Here is a 24,615-nt window from a genome sequence, read left to right as displayed (position 1 = left end):
ACACAGCCGGCCTGGTCATTATCAGCCGCTGCCTATCCACCAACCACCAGCATGGCATGTGCGTAGCCCACAGTTGGCAGAACAGGAACACTATTCAGCCGGCTGTACCTGCTTGGAAACCTACCTTCGGCTATAAATACTCCAACACCTTGGAATGGTATCATCTTATCTTATATCTCATATCTTGATATATTACCTGATATCTGCTCTAGTCATTCTCTTAATATACACTTATATTCAAGAGCAATCTAGTATGATTCTCACGCCGGAGGGTGGTCACAAGGAGGTACCCCCCCTTCTCAGTGACGAGCTCACGGTGTCTGTTTTGCAGGTTATCAGAAGAACCATCTTCGCCGGATCTAACCCCTCGTGGGAAACATCTATTTAACCCCCAGATCATCCGTAATATGCCCGGGGTCAATTAGTGTTTCTTCAGGACCCGAACACATGGTCATGTGAGTGTAGATCACCAACATATATATCATATATGAAATAAGCACCTTGTAACTTATAAGGGAAACTGGCAGTTGAGTTGCAAATGAAGCCAAGAAGCTAAGATACTGCCGCTTATATATAGTACAAAATAAGTACAGTATTTATATTTTTTATACTTTATTTGTGTTTATATTTGTATATATGTTTATGATTAAGAAGACCTGAGAGCATTCTTAGTTTATTCTATATCCATATTAATTTAATTAAACTGAAAGTCATTTTTCTTTTTTTTTCAATTAAATAATACTTTTTATACATTTAAATCATTATCTTTGTTTTCTCTTCTACTCACAACCGTTTTTATAAATTATTAAAGAATTATACGATGTGAACAATATAAACCCAAATTTAACATTGTCAAGTAACATTTTTTTCTTTCCTCTACTTACAACCATACTATATAATTAACTCACTCACATATTTATAAGAAATGGTCTGAGAATGCTCTAAAACCCTAAAAAGAATATAAGAAGTCTACGTAGACATTGAATTTTAAATTTTAGGAATGATGTCTTGAATGCTTTTGGCATAGTATTATATAGAAAAAAAATCATATATAACAGTTTAAAACACAGCGACAATGAAAATGTATTTTAGACATTAACTTTAAAACACCTGTGTTTTAAATTTACTGGTGTTTTTAAAAACCATGCATGTAATACATTTTATTGTGTTTTAAATTTATCGGTGTCATACCAATCCAACCTCAAAAGGTCAGTACCGAATAGGTACCAACGTACGGTGCTCGATTTGGCACCGTGTCGGCGGTATCAGTTCCCTACTTAATAATAAAAAAATAAAATTAACAACTGGTTTTTATCTCCACCAGAATCTTATAAATTGTGTAGGAACGATATTCATACTGACAATGTGATCAACAATATTTTTATCCTTCACTTTCGTTGTCAAGAACAATAGGTTATGCCGCTTCAACGAAAAAGCAACTTGTAATTCTAATTAACAATTTATTTTATCTCTTCCAGAATGTAATAAAGTATTTATACACAATATAAATGAAACTTAAGGGAAAACAACATTAGTTTTTTTAGTATAGGATTGACCTTGACAATGAAAGAGTCAAACACTTACGTGAAAAAAATGCATTTTTATAGGTATGTTCTTATAGTATTTTGAATAAAAAATTATTTTGATGTAAAATGAAAAGGTATGTTCTCATGGTATTTTCGTATCACTTGTGCCAATAACTTATTTTTATAATAGTTTAAAATTTGAATTCTAAACATTGCAAATATATTATAAATATAAATAGGTGTTTTAATAAAGCAATATATCAAGGCCGACAAGCATGGGGTTGTCTAGTCATATCAAACTTAAATCTTTGGTAGCTTTCTCCAAATTTTAACTTCCACATAAAATACAAAAAATACGATGGTTTTTAAATTGTGAATTAAATTAATGAGTTTTTTAATTGTTACCTAATTGTGAAGAAATTAAATGACCCCTCTATATTTGACTTCTTCATTATGTCTTTTTTTTTTGTTATAACTGTTTTAATTAGTTGGGCGTAATGCGATGGAGATGCGGTCAGAATTCGTATAGCATCAGTTAGATTCGTTATAGATTCGTTATGTAACAAAAGTTTCGTGTAACTTACCCATTTTAACATTTTCAGAAAACTTAAGTATTGTATTTTAAAAATAATTAAATAATAAAATATGCGTAATGAAAAGAAAACGCCTTGAATAAAATTTATGTCTAAACATAGACTGAAATTTTATCAGAATAACCCATTTTATTGAAACTAATTATTATTATTATTATTAAGAAAATTAATTATTATCCATTTATTTAAGAACTAAACTTTTTGAGATAAATATAACAAAAATTATTACATATAGAGAACCAAAATTTCCATATAAACAAAGTTGTAAAAACTTAAATGAATGTGGTATTCGTTGATGTTCATGGGCCTATGAAATTCCAAATTCTAGTTTCTCTTAAAAAATACCGCACAAATTGTAAAAAGGCGAATCTCAACAGATATCAACGTGTCTTATGACACCTATAAGAAGTTTTACGTAAATGCATTAATTCTAATACATTCGTTTAATGACATCAATTGTTTTTTAAAGTTTACAAACCTCGTACATGTGTTTGTACATGTGTTTAACTGCCTGCTTTCATTTTTGTTCCTAATGATTGCATATGCAACACAAACTACCGCAAATAGTCACCTTGCTTTCTCCGACCTTTCGGCACCACCGCACTATGTGTCCCTACCCACCACAGCGCCACCGCAAAACATCCACCCTCATCTTCTCAAATTTGATGATTTGATCAAAATTTCATGATTTGATTTGAGATCTAGGGTTTACTGGTTTGATTTCCAAATTTAATGATTTTGTTTTTATGTTTTATTTTCGTGGGGCTCTATCTTTGGGTTGGTGTTGAAATTTTGTTTTGTTTTGCAATTTCATGTCACGTCAATAGAAAACTACGAATTCTTTTTTAGTAGAAATATTAAGTTACTTGTGATTTATACTAAAAATTGATTCTTTGATAAAGTTTTGAAAAGACAATTAAAAGATTTAAATATAAATCTGATTTGAAAAGACAATTCAAAAAGGGGTAGCGGCGCAGCTTGTTGCCCGCTTGCCTTCTGTTTCGATGTAATCCAATACATTTTTGTACCTTTATTTCACATAATTAATAATTTTGCAACCTAAAAAAAAATTAAAAAGAAAAAAAGTTGCTAAATGTATAGATAGACAAAGAAATATAAACTAAAACATAAAGAAAAGGAAAAAAAATACTAAGCACTAAAAGAGAAATAAATTACAAACTTGAGAGCTAACTATGTGAGTTAAAAAGCCAAATGATGAAAAATATACCTAATATTATACATAAACTAATAACTAAATTTGTTAAACAAGTTTAAAACTCCAAACCTTTATACTTTGGATCATAATCAAGCAATTGCCCAAAACTTCTTTTGGCAAATTATTAGTTGCTTTTGTTGATCTTCAAGCACAAATGACTTCACCTCCCATAAAAACTTTGGGGCAATTTCTTTTATTCTTGATATAATCGACTCACCGTCTCTAATAATAATAAATCCCTGCCTTAAACAAGCTCAATGACCAAGTTTATTTAAAAAATCTAATCTCATGCTAAGGTATGTGCATATTTCTATAATTGGATTAATAAAAACTGAAAAATATACCTGAGGCCGTACAAGACGGTCCATTTCGAGCATAATATCTTCAACTAAGCAACCCTCTTTATTGTTTCCATAGTGAGAGAAGAGATAATTTGCATGTAGCAAATCATATGTTCGCGGATATGATGAAAATGGTTCGCACCTATAAATGGTGTAAAAAGATTAGTATCATATAGGGTTGTTCAAAAAGCTTGAGGCTCGAGACTCGCTAGAAAACAGCTAGGTTTGTAAATGAGCCAAGCCCAAGACAAGGTTAGATAGCTTGATGGCTCGCTTGTCTGGCTCATTTCAAATAAAGCCCATTTTTTAATATATATAGTTTATAATCAAAACTTCAATATAAATTTTATAAATTTTGTATTTTATAAGCTCAATATTGCATGTATGTCAAAAATATTATTTTATTGTTTTGTACAACATCAATTTGTCAGAAACTAATAATTAACAATATCTTTTTTTTTATAATAAATATGTTGGGTTGGGCTTTTGACGAGCTGAGCAGCTCAGCTCAAGCTCAACGTTTCAGCTCATTATGATAAATGAACCGAGCGTGACCCATGGTTATCTGGCCCGTTAACTCTTCTAACTTAAAGCCCAAACTGTAACATATACATAAATTACAACCCAAATTTTAATGCACATAAATTATATATTCTGTAGTTTATAAATTCTACATTATATGTATGTTAAAAATATTACGTTTTTGTTTTTATGTATATCAATATGTGTAAAAAATTCAAAATTATTTTTTTTAAATTATAGAAATAAACAAGACATTATCTCGGCAATAATGAGCCAAGCTAGTATTTACAGTGAATCCCCCTGTTAGGTAGTCATGCATTACGATAGGAACTCCCAATTCTCTGGCAAATATAGCCCTTTTCATCATTTCTTCACATGTACCCGCAGTAGCATTCAAGTAATGCCCTTTGATTTCACCTGTTTCAGCTTGTGATTTATAAATAGCTTCGGCACAAAATAAGAAACGGTCTCTCCAACGCATAAATGGTTGGGGGTTTCTCTCGCTTTTGGCATAGTGGGCCCCCGGTGGGGGGCTCGCACGACGGGCTATTAGCTTAGTGGGTAGAGCGCGCCCCTGATAATTGCGTCGTTGTGCCTGGGCTGTGAGGGCTATCAGGTTATAACTTTTTGACAAGCCGAGCTAGAGCTCAGCATTCCAGGTTAATTGTTAAGATAAACAAGCTGAGCCGACCCTGGCTTGGCTCATTTACAGCCATATTATATAGATAAAAACTGATAATTAAACTTACCAATCATGAGATGCACCGATTAAACCTCGTTCATAAATAGCCGACAAAGTGTCATTTGTTGTTGTCGGGACTACATTCATCACCCAAACAGGCCAAGTACTAAAAGCAACTGCAAATCCACCATAATGGGCATTCATCTCCATAATATTTCTTATCGTTGAGTGGTCAACATTCATCAACCTCCAATATTCACGAACTTGATCTTGCCAATAAAGGGTATCGGATAAAAACTTCTCTCGTGTCATACCTGCAAAAGTCACAAATATGCATTAATTTGTATGAGAAATCAGTTCAGAACACTATATATTGCGAGAACATGCAGAAAACAATTTCGAGTTATTTATTTTATTCATTTCAAAAAGTTTTAATATAAGAGAAAAACGTATAAATGTAATGGTTATTGTTTTTCTTTCCTCTCTTGAAATAAAAGAAAATACGAACAAATTAGACTGATTGTCGTTTATGTATATAAATAACTATATGACGAATATGCAGATAAACAATACAAAATTAGAAATGGTACGAAGTTAGAAAACGAAAACGAACAATTAGTTTGATTGTTCGTTTATGTATATAAGCTAAGCTATACACATATGTAGCTAAACAGACAAACAATACAAAATTAAACAAAAATTTGAAGAAATAGTTCGATTGTTCATTTATGTATATAACCTGCATATCTGTAAATAAACAAAAGAAAGTCAAAATATGTATGAAAATATTAATTTGATTATTCTTTGATGTAAATAACCTACACATGCATATGTAATAAGTACAAAATTTAAAAAATACAAATCAACAATCAAAAAATGAAGAGCTAAAATTGATTCTGCGCGTACTCGCAAATCTAAAAATTTATTAAATTTACACAACTTTTACATAATCATGAGTTTACATATGTGTAATAATCAAATTTCATATATGTCATGTGTGTAAGAACCAATTTGCATATATGTAATCATAAAATTACGAACAACAAATGACAAAACTAATAAGTTTATCAAACCAACTTGATTTTGTTATTAACAATAGCAAGGTGTAAATACAAGAAAAGAAAATCGGTTACAAGCTACAAATCTGGAATATTAAATGTATAATAAAAACTAATCAAACCTATTCAAACTATCTTAATATAAACGAGACTTACATATTTTAAATATTAAATTTGTATGAACTCTTTGGAGGAAAACCGTTAATAGTTTTGTTCTCTAATATAACAAATGACAAAACTACCCTCAAATAAATTTAAACATATAAAATAAATAAATAATATAACTGGTTGTTAAGAGTTCTGAACGTTTTTAAAATATTTGAAAGTTCTGAAATGATCTTGGTAGTGTGTATGTGTATGTGTGCGTGTGAATGCACACACATATGACATATATAAACCCGTACGGGCGTACCTATATTATTAAGACTTTCTGAATAAAAAGAAAACCGTTGCGGTACAGGGGGAAGCTTGCGCAAATTGGGACCCGCGGTGTCAAGTGTAACACAATTCTTCAATGGTATTTTCCATGAAGGTTTATTGCTAGCATCATCTGCAGAATCACATATACTTATAAGATTTTGTTCTGCATTCTGTTGAAGGCATGCCACGTCAGCTTCTTTAATCCATATTGCGGTCTGAACCTTCCTAGCAAGAAGCTTCCAGCACATTCTAGAAGTTATATTCACCATTTTTTCCCAAATAACAGGATAATCTTTGTCATTTCTGTAAGCTGGAGGACCCGAATATATAAAATAACCGTTTGACCGAAGAAGTCGGTTTATTTCTTTTAGTAGAATTCCATCTGCACATAATAAATAAAGTTAACTTAAGAGATAATTACTCGATGGTCCCACAGGCGTACGTTTTTCAGTTAAGTGCGTGTGAAATGACTAAACTACCCTTAAATGATAAGAACATAACAAATGTCATAAGATGTTTGAACTTTTGGTCATAATATCATATTTTTACCCTTTCAAAATAGTAAAATGACATACTTATTCATTCCATGGAAAATAAAACGAAAACAACTACTTCTTAATAAACGAAGAGAATGTTATGTGCTGTAATTATTTACAGTAAATAACTGATTTTATATTTACTACCGAATGGGTAGAAACTAAAAGATTTGGTATTTTGAACGGATACACATGATAATGTAAAGTTACAAATGATTTATATAAAATGATAGCTTTAAAAAAAGATCAAATTTAAAGAGTTTAAAATATAAGAGCTATGAAAAAATTAGTACCGCGAAATCAGTTAAAATAACAGCATATGGGTATAATAATTAGAAATACTTACATGCATTATAACTGTTTGATTCCTATACATGAAAACATATTTTACTTTTATTAAGATTATTCAGCCCGCTCCAAACCGTAAACCGAAACCTTCACTCCTAGTTGAAGGTCGTGCATTATTCAAAGTAATACGATAAATTGAAAAAAAAATACCGTTTTCGTGCCAATCAACACGGCATCTTGAACAATGAACCATTTCAAAAGAATTGGCAGGAAAAGGGAGTTGTTTTGTGGCTAAAGCGGATATCATGGCACCGATACCGCGTTCTAAAGCAAACTGAATTTGATTTTCGTGTCCGTCTTTAGGAGCAAACGACATTGTGTTTATATTTAACGGAGAAAGATACGCGGAAAAGCTAGCAACACCGCAACCGACATCAAGAACTTGATATACCCCAACTGAACGAAGATCACCTGTCTCGTTTGTTGTCATATTGCCTAGTCTGCATTAATAAGAAATTAAATAAAGAAAAAGTTACACGGATGGTCTCTATGGTATGATCAAATTTTACTTTCGGTCCTCAGTATGACAAAGTACATCACCGGTATTAATGCGTTTAGGATAGCGGTTGACATGTTGAGAGTTAAAAAATTTTATATATTTCAAAAGTGTTAAAAAAATAAAGAATGCATATGGTCATTTTAAACTTTTAATTGTCAATAATCCTTAAACTAAAGAAAAGAAAAAAAAAAGTGAGTAATTTAATCAAAATTAATGAAAAGTTTGACCCTTTATAAATTTCAAGATTCAAAATCTTGAATTTCTTCACATATAGCATATATAGTCAAAAGTCAAACTTTGAGGTAAATGTATAATCAAGAAAGTATGCAGACTAAAAGGAAGTCCATTTAACATACCTCTGAATATACTCACTAGCCCCATGTTTAAAATGAGTCCCACCACCCGGAAACCACCAAAGTTGACCTTTTTCATGCACCCAATTTTGACCACCTTTGACTTCCGAGAGGTGCGAATGATTCACATTGCTCCGCCACACGTAGTCGCGACTCGTCGGCCATTTTATCGGCAACTTGTAATCTTCGGGTGGCGGTATTAAGCAAAATAAACGTCTTTCTAGTGGCAGACAATGTCTCTCCAATTCTTCTCGTTTAGCATGATCCAAAATTGACGATAATTCTTTTATATATGATGGATCGTGACACGGAATGTGCTCGTTAAATTCTATAGGACATATGTTCATCCCGGATTCGGGGATTGTAAGCGGTGATATACGATGAGTAAGTGTGATTTTGTTACTAAATGTTGGAGTACCTGCAAATATATGCATGTTTTATAACTATTAGAGTAAACTGTGGTTTTCGTCCCTGTGGTTTGTCCAAATCTGCGGTTTTAGTCCAATAGTTTCAAATTTGCTATTTTCGTCCCTGTGGTTTCATTTCACTTGCAATTAAACCCGATCTCACTAACTCCGTTAAGTCTGACCGTTAAACCCATCAGCGTGCCCCTCACGTCTGGGGCATTTTTGTCCTTTTTTCTCAAATACACCCAGCCCTCTCACGTGAGGGGGCTTGTGAATTAAAGCTGGGGTTTATTTGGGGAGAAAAAAGGACAAAACTACCCCTCACGTGAACAGCCAGACTTAACGGGGTTAGTGTGATCGGGTTTAATTGCAAATGAAATGAAACCATAGGGACGAAAATAGCAAATTTGAAACTATTGGACTAAAACCGTAGATTTGGACAAACCACAGGGACGAAAACCGCAGTTTACTCTAACTATTATTATGTAGAAATTTATGATAAAAATAACTAAATATATGTTAAGTTGTATGTTAATATTGTAATTAAAATATATATTAAAAAATTTATAAATGTATCTTAATTTAATGACATAACAAATAATAAACAAATCGAGCTGAGCTCAGCATGTGCTTAAATTTTTTTCTCACGAGCGGAGCTTGAGCTTTAGAAATATAGCTTTAGCTCTAGTAAGTTAAACGAGCCTAGTTTAGTTCGGCTTGGCTCATTTACACCCCTGATACTAGGTCTAAAGATGTTCAAATTGCTCGTGACTCAAAAAATGCTCGAAATAAACTCGTTCGAAATTGTGTCGCTTACATACAATTATACAAACCAAGCCGGCTCCGCTCATCTCATTTCAAAAGAAGCCATCTTGGCCCGTCTCGTTTACAAACCAAGTCAGCTCAGCTCGTTGCTTTTAAAAACTAAGCCAGCCCGGCTCGTTTACAAAACAAACCGGATCAGCTCGGCCCGTTTACAAACCAAGCTGGCTCAGCTGTCACGTTTGCAAACCAAGCCAGCTAGTTAGCTCCACTAGTCTCATTTACGAACCAAGCCGGCTTGACTCATCTCGTTTACAAACAAAGCCGACTCAGCTCGTATCGTTTACAAACTAGGCCGACTCAGCTCATCTCATTTACAAACCAAGCTTGGCCCGTCTCGTTTACAAGCCAATTCAGCTCGGCTTGGCTTGTTTACAAATCAAACTGACTCAGCTCATCTCATTTACAAACCAAGCCGGCCCCACTCCGATCATTTAAAACCAAGTCGGCCCAGCTCCGCCCATTTACAAACCAAGCCGGCCCGGTCTGCTCGTTTTACAAACCAAGCCAGCCCGCTCCGCTCGTTTTACAAACCAAGCCGGCCCTGTCCGCTCGTTTTACAAACCAAGCCGGCCCAGCTCCGCCCGTTTACAAACCAAGTTGGCCCAGCTCCGCTCGTTTACAAACCAAGCGGGCCTGGGTCAGCTTGTTTTACAAACCAAGCAGACCCGGTCGGCTCGTTTTACAAACCAAGCGGGCCCGGGTCAGCTCGTTTTACAAACCAAGTCGGCCCTGGTGAGCTCGATTACAAACCAAGCCGGCCCGTTCCGCTCGTTTACAAACCAAGCCCGGGTCGGCTCGTATACAAACCAACCCGAGTATGAGTTACCCTCCTTTGTAACTAATTCATTCAAGAATCAAGATACAATCTTTTTTTCAAAAACTAACTTAATTTCAAGCTTCAAATATTAGTACCTAATAGTTTAGACGATGGTATGACCGGATAATTAGAATAATTCCGTCCAAAATACATCCCGGTAAAGAAAGACGCAGTGATCACTACAACAACCAGCAGTATCAATCGCCCTGATTTTGAATTGTAAGGTGATGATGTCGACCAGCCGAATCGGGCCATTTGATTGATAATAATTTTGAAGGTAAAGTGGAATTAGGGTTTTGGTTTTGATAGTATGAAGACTAAGCATGCAGCTAGCTGGTAATAATGTGTCATGAATGTTTGAGCTCCAGAATGAGTTGAAGAGACACGTGTCGACAGTTGCAAGAAAATTAATTTTTTGTTACTTCTATTGGCCTTTTATAACTATGACAGCAGATCAAATGTAGGGGTGTTCGAGGTGTGGTTCGGTGCGATTTTCGGCTAAAACATAACTGAAAACCAAAACTTTTCGGTTTTTGGAGTTTTTGAAACTGTTCGGTTTCGGTTTTATCGATTTCGATTTTCGGTTTTTGTTTGGTTTCGGTTTTTTAGGTTTTGTCATTTGAGCTTGAAATTTTTGACCGAAAATAAAGTTGTAGAAAAAAATGAATTTAGGTATAAATAATTTTGTTAATTGTAAAATAATAGGCTTATTATACATTTTGATCAAAAATATGTGAATTACATATTTATTAAATTCTTATTATAAATTATTTAATATAAAATATAAAAGAAACAAAAATTTAGGAATTTGGTTTGGTTCAGTTTTTTCGGTTTTTATTACATGCAAAACCAAAGCCAAACCGTTAGTTCGGTTTTTACAAAAACATAAAACCAAACCGTCGGTTTTTGTTCCAGTTTGGTTTTTTCGGTATCTGGTTTCAAACCAATTAAACCAAAAGCCAATCTGAACTAAATCGAAATATATTAAAAACAAACCAAATTACATATCGAATTCAACTTTAGGTTTTCAAAAACTCGAATTCGGCTAAACCCACTATCAAATAGTGTTTATGTTAAATGATTGCGTAAAAAGAACCAAAGAAGATTATTCGATCAAAAATCAAACCGAATTCGAATTTGGTTTTCAGCTCAATTCAGAACTTCATGAGTCCAGTTCGCTTATATTTTTGGTTTGACGGATAACTTTTTTAACCGTAAACAAAAAACCGAATCATGAATGATTTTCAGAAAGCTTCTATACTGATATGAAGAGGAGAATGTGTGATACAGTAAGTTCCTTATCATCATCTCAAGTTATGTTATACTTGTACATCAAACTCAAATTCTCTAAAATAAAGTGTTCTAAAATACAATAATTGTTGTAGAATCATTGTACAAAGATTTATTAATTATTGGGTGAATATGAAATTTATAAGCAGCTTAAATTTACTCTCTTCAAACTTATATCAGTAAAGCGCCCTGCTTGTGGTAGCGCATATATGGGCAAAAGTGAAATTGCACTAATTTTGACACTATTTTACTAATATCGTGAAAATAACTTTAAAAGTGGCGGAAGGTTAATCAGGCATCATGTGGCGGCGTTGATAATCGAAAGACAAGGATACATGCACCAATTGGCCGGTGTCCCAATGGTTGAGTGTTATGTGCCTTAGTCCAAGGCTTGATGCAAAACTACTATCGAGCCGGGGGTCTCACCGGAGGCAGGCTCTCTATTCCTACGGGGTAGAGGTAAGGTTGTCTAAATCATATCCTCCTCAGACCCTGCCATAGCTTTGCTATTGGTGGGATATACTGAGTACGATGATGATGAACTTAAATCAATAAAGCAAAAAAAATGTCATGCTCTGACTATCTATATGAACAAATACAAGTTTGTACCTCAAATTTGAAGTCAAACATTTAGTAAACTTGAAAAGTCAACATCTTGGAGTGTAAGTGCACCAATGTACATCTCACTCGCATGATCTGAACATAAAGGAACACACTTTCTATCAAAAACATCATGAACAACACCCATACCCAAAACCCATGGCTTCCCATCATCCAAGTTCAAATCTTTCTGCAGCAACCGAATCCGATACACGTTCGTATCAAATCTTTCGCAAAAATGAACCTCACATCGATACAAATCCTCATCTGCAGCCAACCGAGTCAACAACATGGTCAAAGCCCCGTCCACGGGCTTCGGGTCAACAAGATTCTTATCGCCCATCATTTTAATCTCCCGTTCGGTAGGAAAGCTTAACGCGTCGTTCCCATCAACATCAAAAACACGCAAATCTTTCGTGTAATGTTTAATCGCTTCACGTTTTGTTGACTCGTGCTTTTCGGCTAATGTTAATATGCACGAGAATCGTAAATGGTAGTTTACAATGGTTTTAATGATCTTGAAATTATGACAACAGCAAAAGTAATCGAGCCATCGTTTTCCAACACCCGCGTACCATTTGATAATATCGACGTCGTCTAGAATCATGAGTGAACTGATCGGTTTCGGTCGGCCCATGTTGTTGGTGAACCCGGCTAGCCTAACCGCCTGTCTAACAAGCCGGTCGGGTGCGTCGACTTTTACACGAAGTATGGTCAAATCTTTGACCGTTCGTTCCGTGTATTTCTTTTCTTCTTCCTCTTCCAACTTTAACTCTCTTTGTTCTATCTCTTTACTAGCTTTCATTGGATTCAAATATTTATCAACTTTTTCTTGAAATTTATCGTATGAATCCACAAGTTCGAATGGAAGTTGGTCTCTAATCCGTTTCAACAACAAAAAATCACCACCAGAAAGCTTACGATACAACGCTGCACGCTCATCAACCGACTTCAAAACCTCATCAACCGTCTCACGACCCCAAACTTCAAAAACCTCGTTAACCTCTTTCTCGATATCAAAACCAAACTTGAACCCGTTACTCGTCTTCAACTTCTTATAAACATGATCAAAGATCTTCAAACCGAGTTTCTTCCTATTCGTCTCCCGTCTATTCTTAAGCTCCTGCAGCCTCACTTCCTTCTGTCTCAAATACTTTTTCCTTGCCCTAATCGCCTTTTCCGACATCGGCGGATTCAAAACCGAAGGCGCCACCGCCCGAATATCCATCCCCAAAAACCTAACCTCCTCCGAACCCGCACTATGCACAACCGTCTTCACCTTATCCACCTCCAAACCTAAACTCCCCTCAAGAAACTTAACCACAAGATTCTTTAACTTCACCGTTAAACCCTTCGTCCCCGACGTAATCACAAGCACTTCATCTAAGTATCTAACCGCATAAACCTTTAACGGCTTATACACCATATAACTATCTTGATTCTCTAATCTATCTTTTAATGTCTCCTTATTAATCATCAACCTCAAATCCTGCAACTTCTGATCAAACCCGTTTAAGTAAACATTAACCAACATCGAATCCAACCCGCATTCTTGCGGAAACCCGTTTCCTAAACACCCACCTCCAAATTCGATCCGGGCTAAATTAGACTCAACCAACTTCCTAATTACACCAATTAACATCTTATCCTCAATCTTCTGTTCAATAATCACACACAACTTATTCAAAGTTTCAATCTTTTTAAACTTATTATCATTAATACCATTAAACGTTACCGTAAACCACCAATTGGGGTTTTCAACGGTGTTCTTCAGATACCGAATCGCGGTATGCCGACCGAGATTAACCCGGCCACCGTAGCTAAACGTTGCAAACCGGTCGTCATACACAAGTTCAAGAACGAGTCTGATTGATTCAATTAAGACCTTGAGCTTCAAATTGGGGAGAATTAGAGTACATGGGTCGTTTTTGTTGGTCAATTTGATGCAATTGGACTCGAAATCAAACGTGTTTTGGATGAGATCGTTGGAAAGTGATGAAATTGAGAAGAAATTGGCGGGAATTGGTGGGTGTGGTGAGTGGGTTAAGTTGTGGGCGGCGGTTAATAAGACGGAGGGTGAAACGATGACATTTTGGAAGAGGTTGGTGAACTTGCCGTGGTGGTAATTGGATAAGACTAGGGTTTTGAGTTGGGGTTTTGTTAGGGGTTGTGGCGGCGGAGATACGGTGGCGGTGCAGAGAAGTCTGGCGGTGGTTCGCCGGAAAATTAAAAGCATTGGAGTGAGTAGGGGTTGTTGACTTGGGGTTTTGAGTTGGGGTTTTGTTAGGGGTTGTTGCTTGGGCTCGTTTTGCAACCGAACCGAACCGAACAACTGAAATTTGAACCGAACCAAAATCGAATCGAGCATCGAGTAGTTTTTGAGCATTATTTATTTCTTTTTCACGTTAAAATTTTCAATAAGAAATAAGTTTTGAAGGTTGTAAATAATATATTTGTAAACATAATAGTTGTTTTCAAGCAAACGTATAATAGGTTGTAAATTTTTATGAGAAATAAATTTGAACTAAGATATAATGAGCATGTAAACAAACTTCATGTATTCTCAAAATTTGCAGCAAACAAATAAAACTATAAAATTGACGGAATTGGGAAAATTTTAAAGGATTTAAAAAATGTATACTTATATTTAGGGGTGCAAATAAGCCGAGCTAATAGAGATCGGTTCGTTAAAAAGCTCGATTGAGCCGAGCTTAATCGAGCCCGAGCTCGAGCCTAAAAATAAGCTCATTTAATAAACGAGCCCGAGCCCGAGCTTCACTTATTGAGCTCGAGCCGGCTCGCGAGCCTAAACGAGCCTATCATTTATTTACTTTTTGAAAATATATATATTTAATAATTACTAACTAATATATCTAATGTTATGAAAAAATAAATAAAAATAACTAAATAATATATATTATTTTATACATAAAGTTATAATAGAAAAAATATAGAAAACTAATTATAATTATATAAAAAAAATAGTTGATATATAGTAAACGAGTCGAGCCCGAGCCAAGCTCGAGCTTGAAAATCTACTCACGAGCCGAGTTCGAGCTTTGAAAATAGAGCTCGAAACGAGCCGAGCTTGAGCTCAAGCTCTGTGTAAGCTAAATGAGCCGAGCTCGAGCCTAGTCGAGCTCGGGCTCGGCTCGACTCATTTGCACCCCTACTTATATTTATGTATGTTGTTTGCATATTTATATATTTTTTCATATATAATTATATATAAAATAAATTAAAAATATTCGAGCAGATCCGAACAGACCTTTGCTCGTTGATTGGCTCGTTTGCAGACTATAAAAATGGAACCGAGCGGCTTGTTTACAATCGAGCTGAAAAACGAGCGGCCATTTTAAGCAATTTCTGAGCGAGCAACGAGCGATTTGGACCGCCCTAGACTTGAACTCAATAGAATTAATGGGCTTTAAATAAAATAATCGATAGCTTTTAGCCCGATGCTCGTGAGCCTCTAATTTAGAGGTGATTAGAAAAAAAAAAAAGAAAAACCAGGTACGGCCTGGAAGAAGCAAGAGAGCCGGGTACCCGGTTATGAACTCGACCGTACTTGAACTGGGTTTTTGAAATACCCGAACCAAGTTTTTGACATTTTTGGCTTTTTTTACCTTTATTTGTTAGTATACGTCGTGGTGGTTGGGAAGGGGCACTGACGAAGTTTGGGCTTAGTCACCGTGGCGGCCGAAGTCAACGACCCAATAACTCGGGGGTGACTATGCTCAATACCTATAAAAATTTTCGAACAAAATCGTGAAAATTTACCCTGTTAAGCAAAAAACGGCAGAGACCGGGGTCACACCGGCTCTTATACTTTGCCCCTGGAGAGGGGGGGGGGGGTTATGGGCTCAATTTTGATCTATGGCGTTATCCAGATCACGCAATTGTTTATCTTTTTTTTAAATATATTATTGGTTGAAAACATTTACATCTTTTAAAATAAAAATAGAAAGAAACGGAAAAAATAATAATTTTGTAATTATTGAAGGAGGTGGTTATGAAGTTTTATACACTACACCATATTTTATCATAACGTCCCCTTGTTGACATGTCTGATACGTTTCGCATTATACGTAACAGAGAAGCTTGCAACTACACATGTTCTTAAGTCTTTGAACGAAATGCTATATGTTTTTTTAGTAGTTTACAAACAGAATTTTAGCAAGATCATACAACTTATAAGTTGGGTCATAAAATTTTGACTAATAATATACTTTCACATTTTTTTAAGCATAAATCAAAAGTCATCATAAAATAACAACATATTTCCATTATTTTTCAAATAATAGCCACACGCAAACACAATCATACATATATAGAAAACCTTTTTATTCCTTAGTTACAACGTTGCACTCACAACATATATTCTCTTACACAACACTCAAATCAAACACAACACAACGAAATTAAGGGTATAGTTCGACTCATCGCCTCTTATAAGTGGTGGTTCTTCTTCAAAAACACGCAAAGATCATCACAATCGCTTTTGGGACTCCAGACACTGAAGTAAGTTTGAACAACACTAAGAAAAAGAGCTAACAAAGCTCCAAGAAGTACAAAAATTGCCCATGGGCTCTTGAAATATTCATTCTTCAGTTGGGAGAAAAGTGTGTTCCTCCAACTTTCATAATGCTTTTGTATCTTGTTCTTAACCTCCATATATTCTAAACCACTTACAGGCAGACCAGTGCCTATTTCATTGAAGCATTCCGCGACTTTCTCATCGCTCCCTTGCATGTTTTCAAGCACCCAAGCTCTTCTAAGAACCTTAACATCCTCAGCGTCATCAATAAGAGAATCAAGAAGACTTACATACGATGTAACCCATGAATCAGCAATTGAGTACCTGGACGTTTCATACGTCATCAAGTTTAACAACAGAAGCTTGGTGGAGTCATTCACGGTTATTGGAAGGAGTTCTACATTTGCGGAGAACCCCCAACAGCCTTTGAAAAACCCAATGCGAGCAAATGACATTGTGTCACTTGGCTTGAAATGGATCCCTATATCCACAAGCTCACTAGCTTTGCGAAAATTGCAACTGGCATAATTCGCAACAACATACTCTTCCGTGGGAAGTTCTGATTTTATGCTCCAACGAAGTCTATGATGAAGAACATGGAGAAGATGATCGGGTGAGTTGCTGATAAACGTCTCTAGGGATTCATGCAAGCAATTTAATTCTTCTCGCTGACTTTGAGCATTTAGGATATGAAGTATTGATTTTAACCATTTGAATCTTTCCGGCCTCCTATATGCTAAAATTCTATAATAGCTGAACGCTTGAATGATAGATATAAAAAGTCGTTTGTCTATTTTAACCAACCTGCTCACTTCCCATAGAACTTTGAAGGGAATTTGATTTTCCAGCAAGAACAAATCATGAAAAACCAAGGCAAACTCATAGTTTTTCAACTCTCCCCAATGTTCAAGTCCTACGACATAGATGGTTGTAATGCAATACACAATAAAACAACCATCTAGCACCATCATGTTAGTGAATTCCATGTCACTAAACCCGGTTGTGGAGTCTTCTTCATAAAACTTTCTTAAATCTTGCACCATTTCACCAAGCTTATTGTACAAACTTGTTGCGGTCTCCTTGTTGCCTTTAAGGAGTTTGTTTGTGAACTCAGGCTTGAGATTTTGGAGTGGCTTGAGGTTTGGCTTGCCAAAATGATAGGGACCAATGGAGACAGCCTTTGGAACATAGTATTCCTCGTAGTCGTCTGTCTTTTTAACCAATCCTACAACTTTGGGGATCGGTGCGGGTTGTGACGGATTGGCATTAGCTGTACTGGCACTGGGATTGGCATTGATAATCGAGTCAACATAATCGCCATAATTGACCTCGATTTCAGGGTTTATGATTATATCTTCCACCGACATTTTTGGATTTCAGGGTTTAGGATGTTGGTGATTATGGGAGCATAAGCAAGTGCTTGGTTATGGTATTGGTACAAGGTCATATATGGGTGTGTTTTCTCTTGTGTGTGATAGGCAGGTACTTGTACTTGCTAGAGAATAATGAAATCTTTTTTACTTTAGTTGTCTCCAAGTTAAGAATCATGAAACGATGCATAAGTAACTACCACTTACTTTTGGTATATTAAGGGGGTAGTATTCCTAACTTAATGTATATATAAAGTTACTCCCATGAGTTTCACATGACTTAAAAAAGTGGGATAAGCTTATGATAAAATTTGGTTGATATGCTTACAAGTATTTTTTTTTTCTTTTTTATGATTTAAATCATCATTTACATATTTGTAAAAGATACACAACTGTATTCATATCTTTTATAGAATAAAAACAATATTAAAAAATACATTGGCAATAAACAGTTCAAATAAAAGATTAATAGTGACAAATCCAAACAATGCCATTTGTACTTGATGACCGTCGTTCTAAGTCATGCAAAAATCTAATTAACCTAGATAGCTAGGGCAAGTAGGGTATTATATGCTCGAGGAGCACATGCTCAATCTTACTTGCTTATTTAAACTAATTATAACTAAATTTTAATTTAAAGTTGAACTTTTATTTGGTAGGAATGCGTTCCCGTCAACATAAAAAACGCGTAAATCTTTTGTTTAATGTTTAATCCCTTCACGTTTTGTTGAATCGTGTTTTTCGGCTAAAGTTAATATGCATGAGAATCGTAATTAGTTTAAATGAACCCAATAAAATTAATGGGTTTTAAGTCAAAATGAAGGTTAGTTATTACTTATTTACTTATTAGCCCATTATTCGTGGGCCTCTAACTTAGAGGTGCTAGAAAAACCGGGTATGGGCAAGAAAACATGAAATCGGGTATATTCGTATTTGGGGTAGCTTCAAACATTTTTTTTTAAAAGAAGTTAATGTTGTATTTTTGCCACCGTCGCCCTATATGGTGACGGTACCCTGCGGTGATGATTGATAGGTGGTTGTGGTGATGGTGCCTAAAATGGTTGCAGTGGAGTCGCCTCGAAAATTGTGAAACTGGTAAGTTGTGGACACATTGTTAGATTCTAGTTTCTTTATAATTGTTTTGTTATTCAAATTATTGTTATGACAAATAAGGACTTTGGTGCCGCTAAGGCCCGCTGGTCACTTGGCGGCATCATATATGTCAACGACATTTTGTTATTTCCTTTTGCTTTACTTTCGATATTGTAATGAAAGCCGGCCTAATGCCAATTATGTTTTTTTAGTTTTAGTACGTTCTGGTATCTGACCGAACGTGACGGATATCGATCGAATTTGTATATACTCATCGAATTTTGTTTTATTTCCGGTACGGTAACAAACGTAACAAAAACCGACCGAATGCGATATATATTGCTTTAATTCCAGTACCGTAACGAACGTGATGAAAACCAACCGAATTTGCGTAGACCACCGTGTGCGCTTCTCAACGCCCTAGTTTTAAACGACGCCACCTCATTAGTCCACCCCATTTTTTATATATATATTTTTTTTGGTTTTATTTCTAGTTTTAGTTATGGTACTGAAACCGAACGAATTCGCGTTGACTTACCGCCTCAATGTTCAGGACCGACAATGCTTAAGTTTATCACCATCCAGGTTTTATCGACTTGCCCCGACGCAACGCGCCGGGTAAAATACTAGCTCATTACAAATTCAAAGTTTTTGTGAGTAGATTAAATTTTGTTTTTTTGAGTTAATTGCAAATATGATCCATGTGGTGGAACCTCAAACGCTTATTGTAATCTGAAAAAAGTGTCACTACATATCTGTAAAAACGACACCACGGGGTTGTAATATGCGTTTAGGGTTCTACCACAGGAACCATATTTACAATTAACTGGCTTTTTTATAAAATTTGGCCGTTAACAAAATATGAAGACCAACAAATGTGAAAACATATAACAACCTTTGGTCATACATTCTTAGGGTCAAATAAAATAAAGACCAATAAAGACAATACTTTAATGGTGTGTCAAAGATAATACTGGTTTATACCGGTCAATGTGCTACTAATTTAAATGATTAATCAATGATAGCATTTTGAGGCCACCAATGAGTTAATCATGGTAGTTAATTATAAAAATGCCGTTTAAGGAAAAAGTTATCTTTTTTTTTAAATTAAAACAATCATGTTCATTGGATTACATCGAAACAGAAGGCAAGCGGGCAACAAGCTGCGCCGCTACCCCCTTTTTGAATCGCAAAACCCAATCTTTTAAAAATTATATTTGCTGATCTTGGAGTCATAACATTACTATGCATGACCCGCTGAACACGGGTAAGTAGCTCCACAGCTTCAGGCGCGAAAAAATCACAAGATTCTATCTAAAAATAAAAGTATGATTGTCTTTGTGTCAAATTAGTTCAATAAATTATGAGAAAATCACAAGAAGATGCATATTTTTTTAATTTATGTGGCAACAAGATTCTATCTACATTGTAACAAGCAATGTTTTTAAAACCGGACCGGTTCGACCGGTCCGACCGGTTCGACCGGGATTCGGTCACCCGACCGGTCCGGTTCAATATAGTTCACTCGCTTCCTAAAGAACCGGCGGATCCGAACCGGTTCACCGGTCCGACTGCAAAACCGGGCCGGTTCAACCGGTTTATTATGAAATTTTTATATATTTTTTCATTTAACATTTTTTTTCATAATTTTTTAGTTCGGCCGGTCCTACCCGTTCAACCGGTTAAACCGGTGAACCGGTAACCCAACCGGTTCAGTGTCCGATCCGGTTATGAAAATATACTAACAACATAGGTAAACTTATATTATGTATTAATATAAATTTTATATTAGTGTATAATGTTAAATGTTTTGGAATGTGGAAAGTGGAAACTAATTAAACTTCATAGAATATTAAAATGCATCAGTATCTAATATACAACAAAATAATAAAAAAATTTAGTGAAAATAGATACAAAAGTAAAAAAGAAATCAAATGTGAATCAGGCTTTTAGATTGGGTTATTTGACGGCACCGCATTGATCATTGAATTTTGTTTTTCTTGTTTTTTTCTTTTAATTTTTTTGGTCCTTGTACCGTGAAGAACATAACGGAAACCGAACAAATTCATGTAGACTAAGCCTCAATGTTCGGGTTATACCAACGACCAATTTTACCAACTGACGCCACCCCCATGGGCGGATCTAGTGTGGGTCAACCGGATTCACAGGAATCCACTGAGTTTCGGATTTTAAGTAGAACGTCCATATAAAAAGACTGGAGTGAACCCACATATAAAATATATAGTGAACTCATACACAAATTAAACAAATGCTCTAGTGGTTAAGTCTCTATTTTATAGTTGGAGATACATGGGTTCATGTTAGCTTTCCTGTGCTATGTAATTGTGCTGATGCATTGTTTTTTTTAAATATTTAGGATTACATTCTTGGTTTAATAATTTATTTACCGATGCATATATATATCTAGATATGGGGAAAAAGATGAAGATGTGGCCTAATTTAACAAATAGGATTGTTCTAAGTGTAAAAGTGTATGCAATTGTAGCATTTGTCTTTATGTTTATGAAACTTTATCTATTTATAACTTGTGAAATTAAGATGAAATTTAAGCGTAGTTTTAACCGTAAGAAAAAACACAGTCATTAGCCCACTCGTGTAGTTACACCAATGGCAAAGGCATGCGGATTATTCGTTGTTTTTAAGGGAGACGTTTTTTTTATAACTGTATCGTATTTTATTATGTGATTACCTTTACCCGACCCAAACCATTGAATCGACCTCAAAATTTTTATGTCCAATCCTATGAATTCGGAGCACCTAAAAACAGTGAACCTACTGGAAAAAAATTATGGATCCGCCACTGGCCACCCCATTAGTCCACTTCATTTTTTTTTTATTTTCCCCATTTTTTTAAGTTTTTGTACGGTAACTAAAATAACCAAAACCGACCAAACCAGTAATACACAAATACAAAGTAAAATTCATTTAAACACAAATTATATATTACAAGCGTTGTTATTATATTAATATAGATTAAACTTTAATATCCGCAAAATCAGCCATGAAAGAAGATTTCATGATATCAAAGTTGCCTAGTGGTTGAGAAAATGATTCGTACCATTATGGTTGATTGGTTTCTAATTGCATTTTGACCAACATTCTTAATTACTATAATCCAGTGAACCTCTTTCTTAATCTCTTTTTTTTTATTAAATTTAATATCAATGTGAGTTGTAAGTTATTCCTTACTTTCAAGTACACCACATAATCATCATTTATCTTTGATGTATTGGTTATATTAATTTCAATTATTGTCTTTTGGTCACTGCCGGTCCTAACTAACGAATTGGCTGCTGACAGTCCTAACTTTTAATGTATCTGTTCCTAACGGTCAAAAACGTTTTTCCGACGACTTGAAACTAACAGCGTTATGATTCTGTTAGTCGCGGACCATTAGGAACAAATACGTTAAAAGTTGGGATCGTTGGTAGCTAATTTATTAGTTGGGATTGACAGTGACCAAAAGGCAATAGTTAGAATTAATAAAAACCGATTTACTTTATCTTTTATAACATGATAGCTTTACACGAGACCTAATAAGCGTCACCTATCACCATTTTCTGGCTCTAAAACTATTAGTTTGATCATTATTATTGTGTCTTCTTGTGTAACAACTTATGCATAAGGCAATGACTTTAACTCATTTATAACCATAACAAATTGATTTGGTTTTTTTTAAAGCAGCTTACTTTGACATGAACCCGTTTTAATCCTAATTTGGTTTGACCATTACTCGGGTTGATTTGAATTTTTTTTCAATAAAAAATAATTACTGTCTTTTATTTATCGTTTCCTAACACCGTGGTTCATATATAACTATGTATGACTTATAATCGCTGGAAAATCTAGAACCATCAGCATGCCTGAAGTTAGCTTTGATCGTTTGTCTCGTTGGAAACTTCTTTAACTAGTTGTTTTTTTCATAACATGTCACGAAAAGAAATAGTGTGTATTTTACAAGAAGGGTTTTCAGACATAGAATATTGCAAGAACAAAATGGGTGTCGATGATAATTTCGTGTTTTGTGTAGAGTTATGCACAATCACATACCTTCATCACCAAATCTAATGAACATTGGCATTCTATCCAGTCTATAGACTGTCAGTTTTGTTACTTTTTCGACAGAAATCATTACTAATGTGTTTGACATGCGCCCTCCCACAATCGATATTTGGAGAAGGGTGTCCAATTGGTGCAATCAGGACTTCTCATAAATGAAAATCGATTTCCCAGTTACTAAATTATACAACAAGAGCATGCCCGACCCATAGGGAGGGCAAGGGCGGACCCAAACCTTCTTGGAACCAAAAGGCCCATAATTGTCCAAAAAAAATATATTTATATTTTATATATAATTTTGTTTTAAGAAAAAAACTTACAAAATGACTCATTGGTTGGATGGAAGAAAGGTTGACTATGGAATTAAAGTCATTAGTTCAATTCCCGCAAATGTTTTTCTTTTTTCTTCATGGGTTCAATTCCCACAAATGATTCTTTCTTTAAAATGGTTTCTTTTTTGATTTTACGAGTTCAATCCCACAAATAATTATTTTTTTCTTTATTAAAAAAAACTTTTATTTATTTTTATACAAGTCATTTTAGTAAAAAAATTGTTTGTTATTACCTTTTGTTTTGGTCAGTTTTAAGCTTTGAAAGGCAACCATGTTGATAAATTGTCAAATTATCTATCATATAATTGATAATGCGATTTTAGGAGCCCGCTTTTTACTCGTTCTAAGCCCGAAAATTTTAGGTGATTTTCAGATACGGCCCTGAACATGAGTCGTCAAGAAAGTCTGTGAGAACACACGTGCTTGCGCTTGTCAGCATTGTATTTTGGTTTTTTTTTGGAAAGCAAGAAATGAGTTGGTCTTCAAAGATGATAAACAGAGACAATATCAAATCTCAATTGTACACATGAACTAAGAACAGATCAAACTGGAATCCTACCACATGGGAAGAGTGTTTTTTTGTTTGTTTGTTTGTATGAGTCGTTTTGGTGTTTTGTTTGATTCTTGAATCATTGAATGCATCTCTTTTGTTGTAGTTTAGCTCCCCGTGGCTTGTTTTTCACACACATGAAACTACATATTAAACAAGTAGCTTTTTGATATATTCTCTCAAAAAGGTTTGTAAGGTTTTCTTTGATTAATGGCAGTTATTTGGTATTTTAGGGTGATTAGTGCTATAGATTTATATTAAAAGTTAGTGATTTAAAAGACTAATCTCGAAACGCGTCAATGTATCTAACAAGTATCCATAAATGCTCTAGAGGTGTTGTTACAATTAAGATTGTTTAAAGTTGGCTCATATATATTTTCAAGATGAGCCAACTCACTAAAATTTCGAGCTCAAATAATATTAATTACATATATATTTGTTTATTGAATATCCAACGAGTGGTTACATATAGCACCCCAAAACCGAGTTCATGCTTATGTTTCAGCTGATAAAAAGTTTCAAACAAAGCTCGACCAAACACTAGCGTATAAACTAGGGGTAAACGAGTCGAGCCAAACTTGAGTTCAACTCATGAGTAGTCTCTCAAGCTCGAGCTTGACT

At 34.9% G+C, this 24,615-nt stretch overlaps 2 protein-coding genes and 1 pseudogene across 2 annotated transcripts; all 3 read right to left on the bottom strand.

Moving 5' to 3' along the window:
- Positions 1 to 3,424: 3,424 nt before the first annotated feature.
- Positions 3,425 to 10,398, bottom strand: LOC143634204 (putative methyltransferase PMT6). The gene is made up of 7 exons (XM_077102357.1): positions 10,239 to 10,398; positions 8,098 to 8,512; positions 7,393 to 7,682; positions 6,351 to 6,740; positions 4,948 to 5,194; positions 3,680 to 3,818; positions 3,425 to 3,574 (listed from the first exon to the last, which is right to left on the bottom strand). Exons 1-7 carry the CDS (start codon positions 10,396 to 10,398, stop codon positions 3,425 to 3,427), a joined length of 1,791 nt encoding a protein of 596 aa, XP_076958472.1.
- A 1,624-nt stretch (positions 10,399 to 12,022) lies between these two features.
- Positions 12,023 to 14,273, bottom strand: LOC143634152 (nuclear intron maturase 3, mitochondrial pseudogene; annotated as a pseudogene).
- Positions 14,274 to 16,482: 2,209 nt separating this feature from the next.
- Positions 16,483 to 17,986, bottom strand: LOC143634203 (UPF0481 protein At3g47200-like). Its single transcript, XM_077102356.1, has one exon. It carries the CDS (start codon positions 17,935 to 17,937, stop codon positions 16,483 to 16,485), a length of 1,455 nt encoding a protein of 484 aa, XP_076958471.1. The 5' UTR covers positions 17,938 to 17,986.
- Between the last annotated feature and the right edge of the window lie 6,629 nt (positions 17,987 to 24,615).

This window comes from Bidens hawaiensis, unplaced genomic scaffold, assembly GCF_021521415.1.
Source record: "Bidens hawaiensis isolate Kalapana, Puna unplaced genomic scaffold, B.hawaiensis_p1.1 tig00007028_1, whole genome shotgun sequence".
NCBI classification, from domain to species: Eukaryota; Viridiplantae; Streptophyta; class Magnoliopsida; order Asterales; family Asteraceae; genus Bidens; species Bidens hawaiensis.
This window is presented reverse-complemented; position numbering and strand designations above follow the sequence as displayed.

What these genes read in the sequence shown, in the direction of transcription:
- LOC143634204 (XM_077102357.1), bottom strand. Translation starts at nt 10,398, where the DNA reads ATGGCCCGATTCGGCTGGTCGACATCATCACCTTACAATTCAAAATCA. An exon ending in AGAAAGTCTTAATAATATAG is followed by an intron (nt 5,195 to 6,350) that starts GTACGCCCGTAC and finishes TGACTTTTGCAG; the next exon opens with GTATGACACGAGAGAAGTTT. An exon ending in ACCGTCTTGTACGGCCTCAG is followed by an intron (nt 3,575 to 3,679) that starts GTATATTTTTCA and finishes TGTTTAAGGCAG; the next exon opens with GGATTTATTATTATTAGAGA.
- LOC143634203 (XM_077102356.1), bottom strand. Translation starts at nt 17,937, where the DNA reads ATGTCGGTGGAAGATATAATCATAAACCCTGAAATCGAGGTCAATTAT.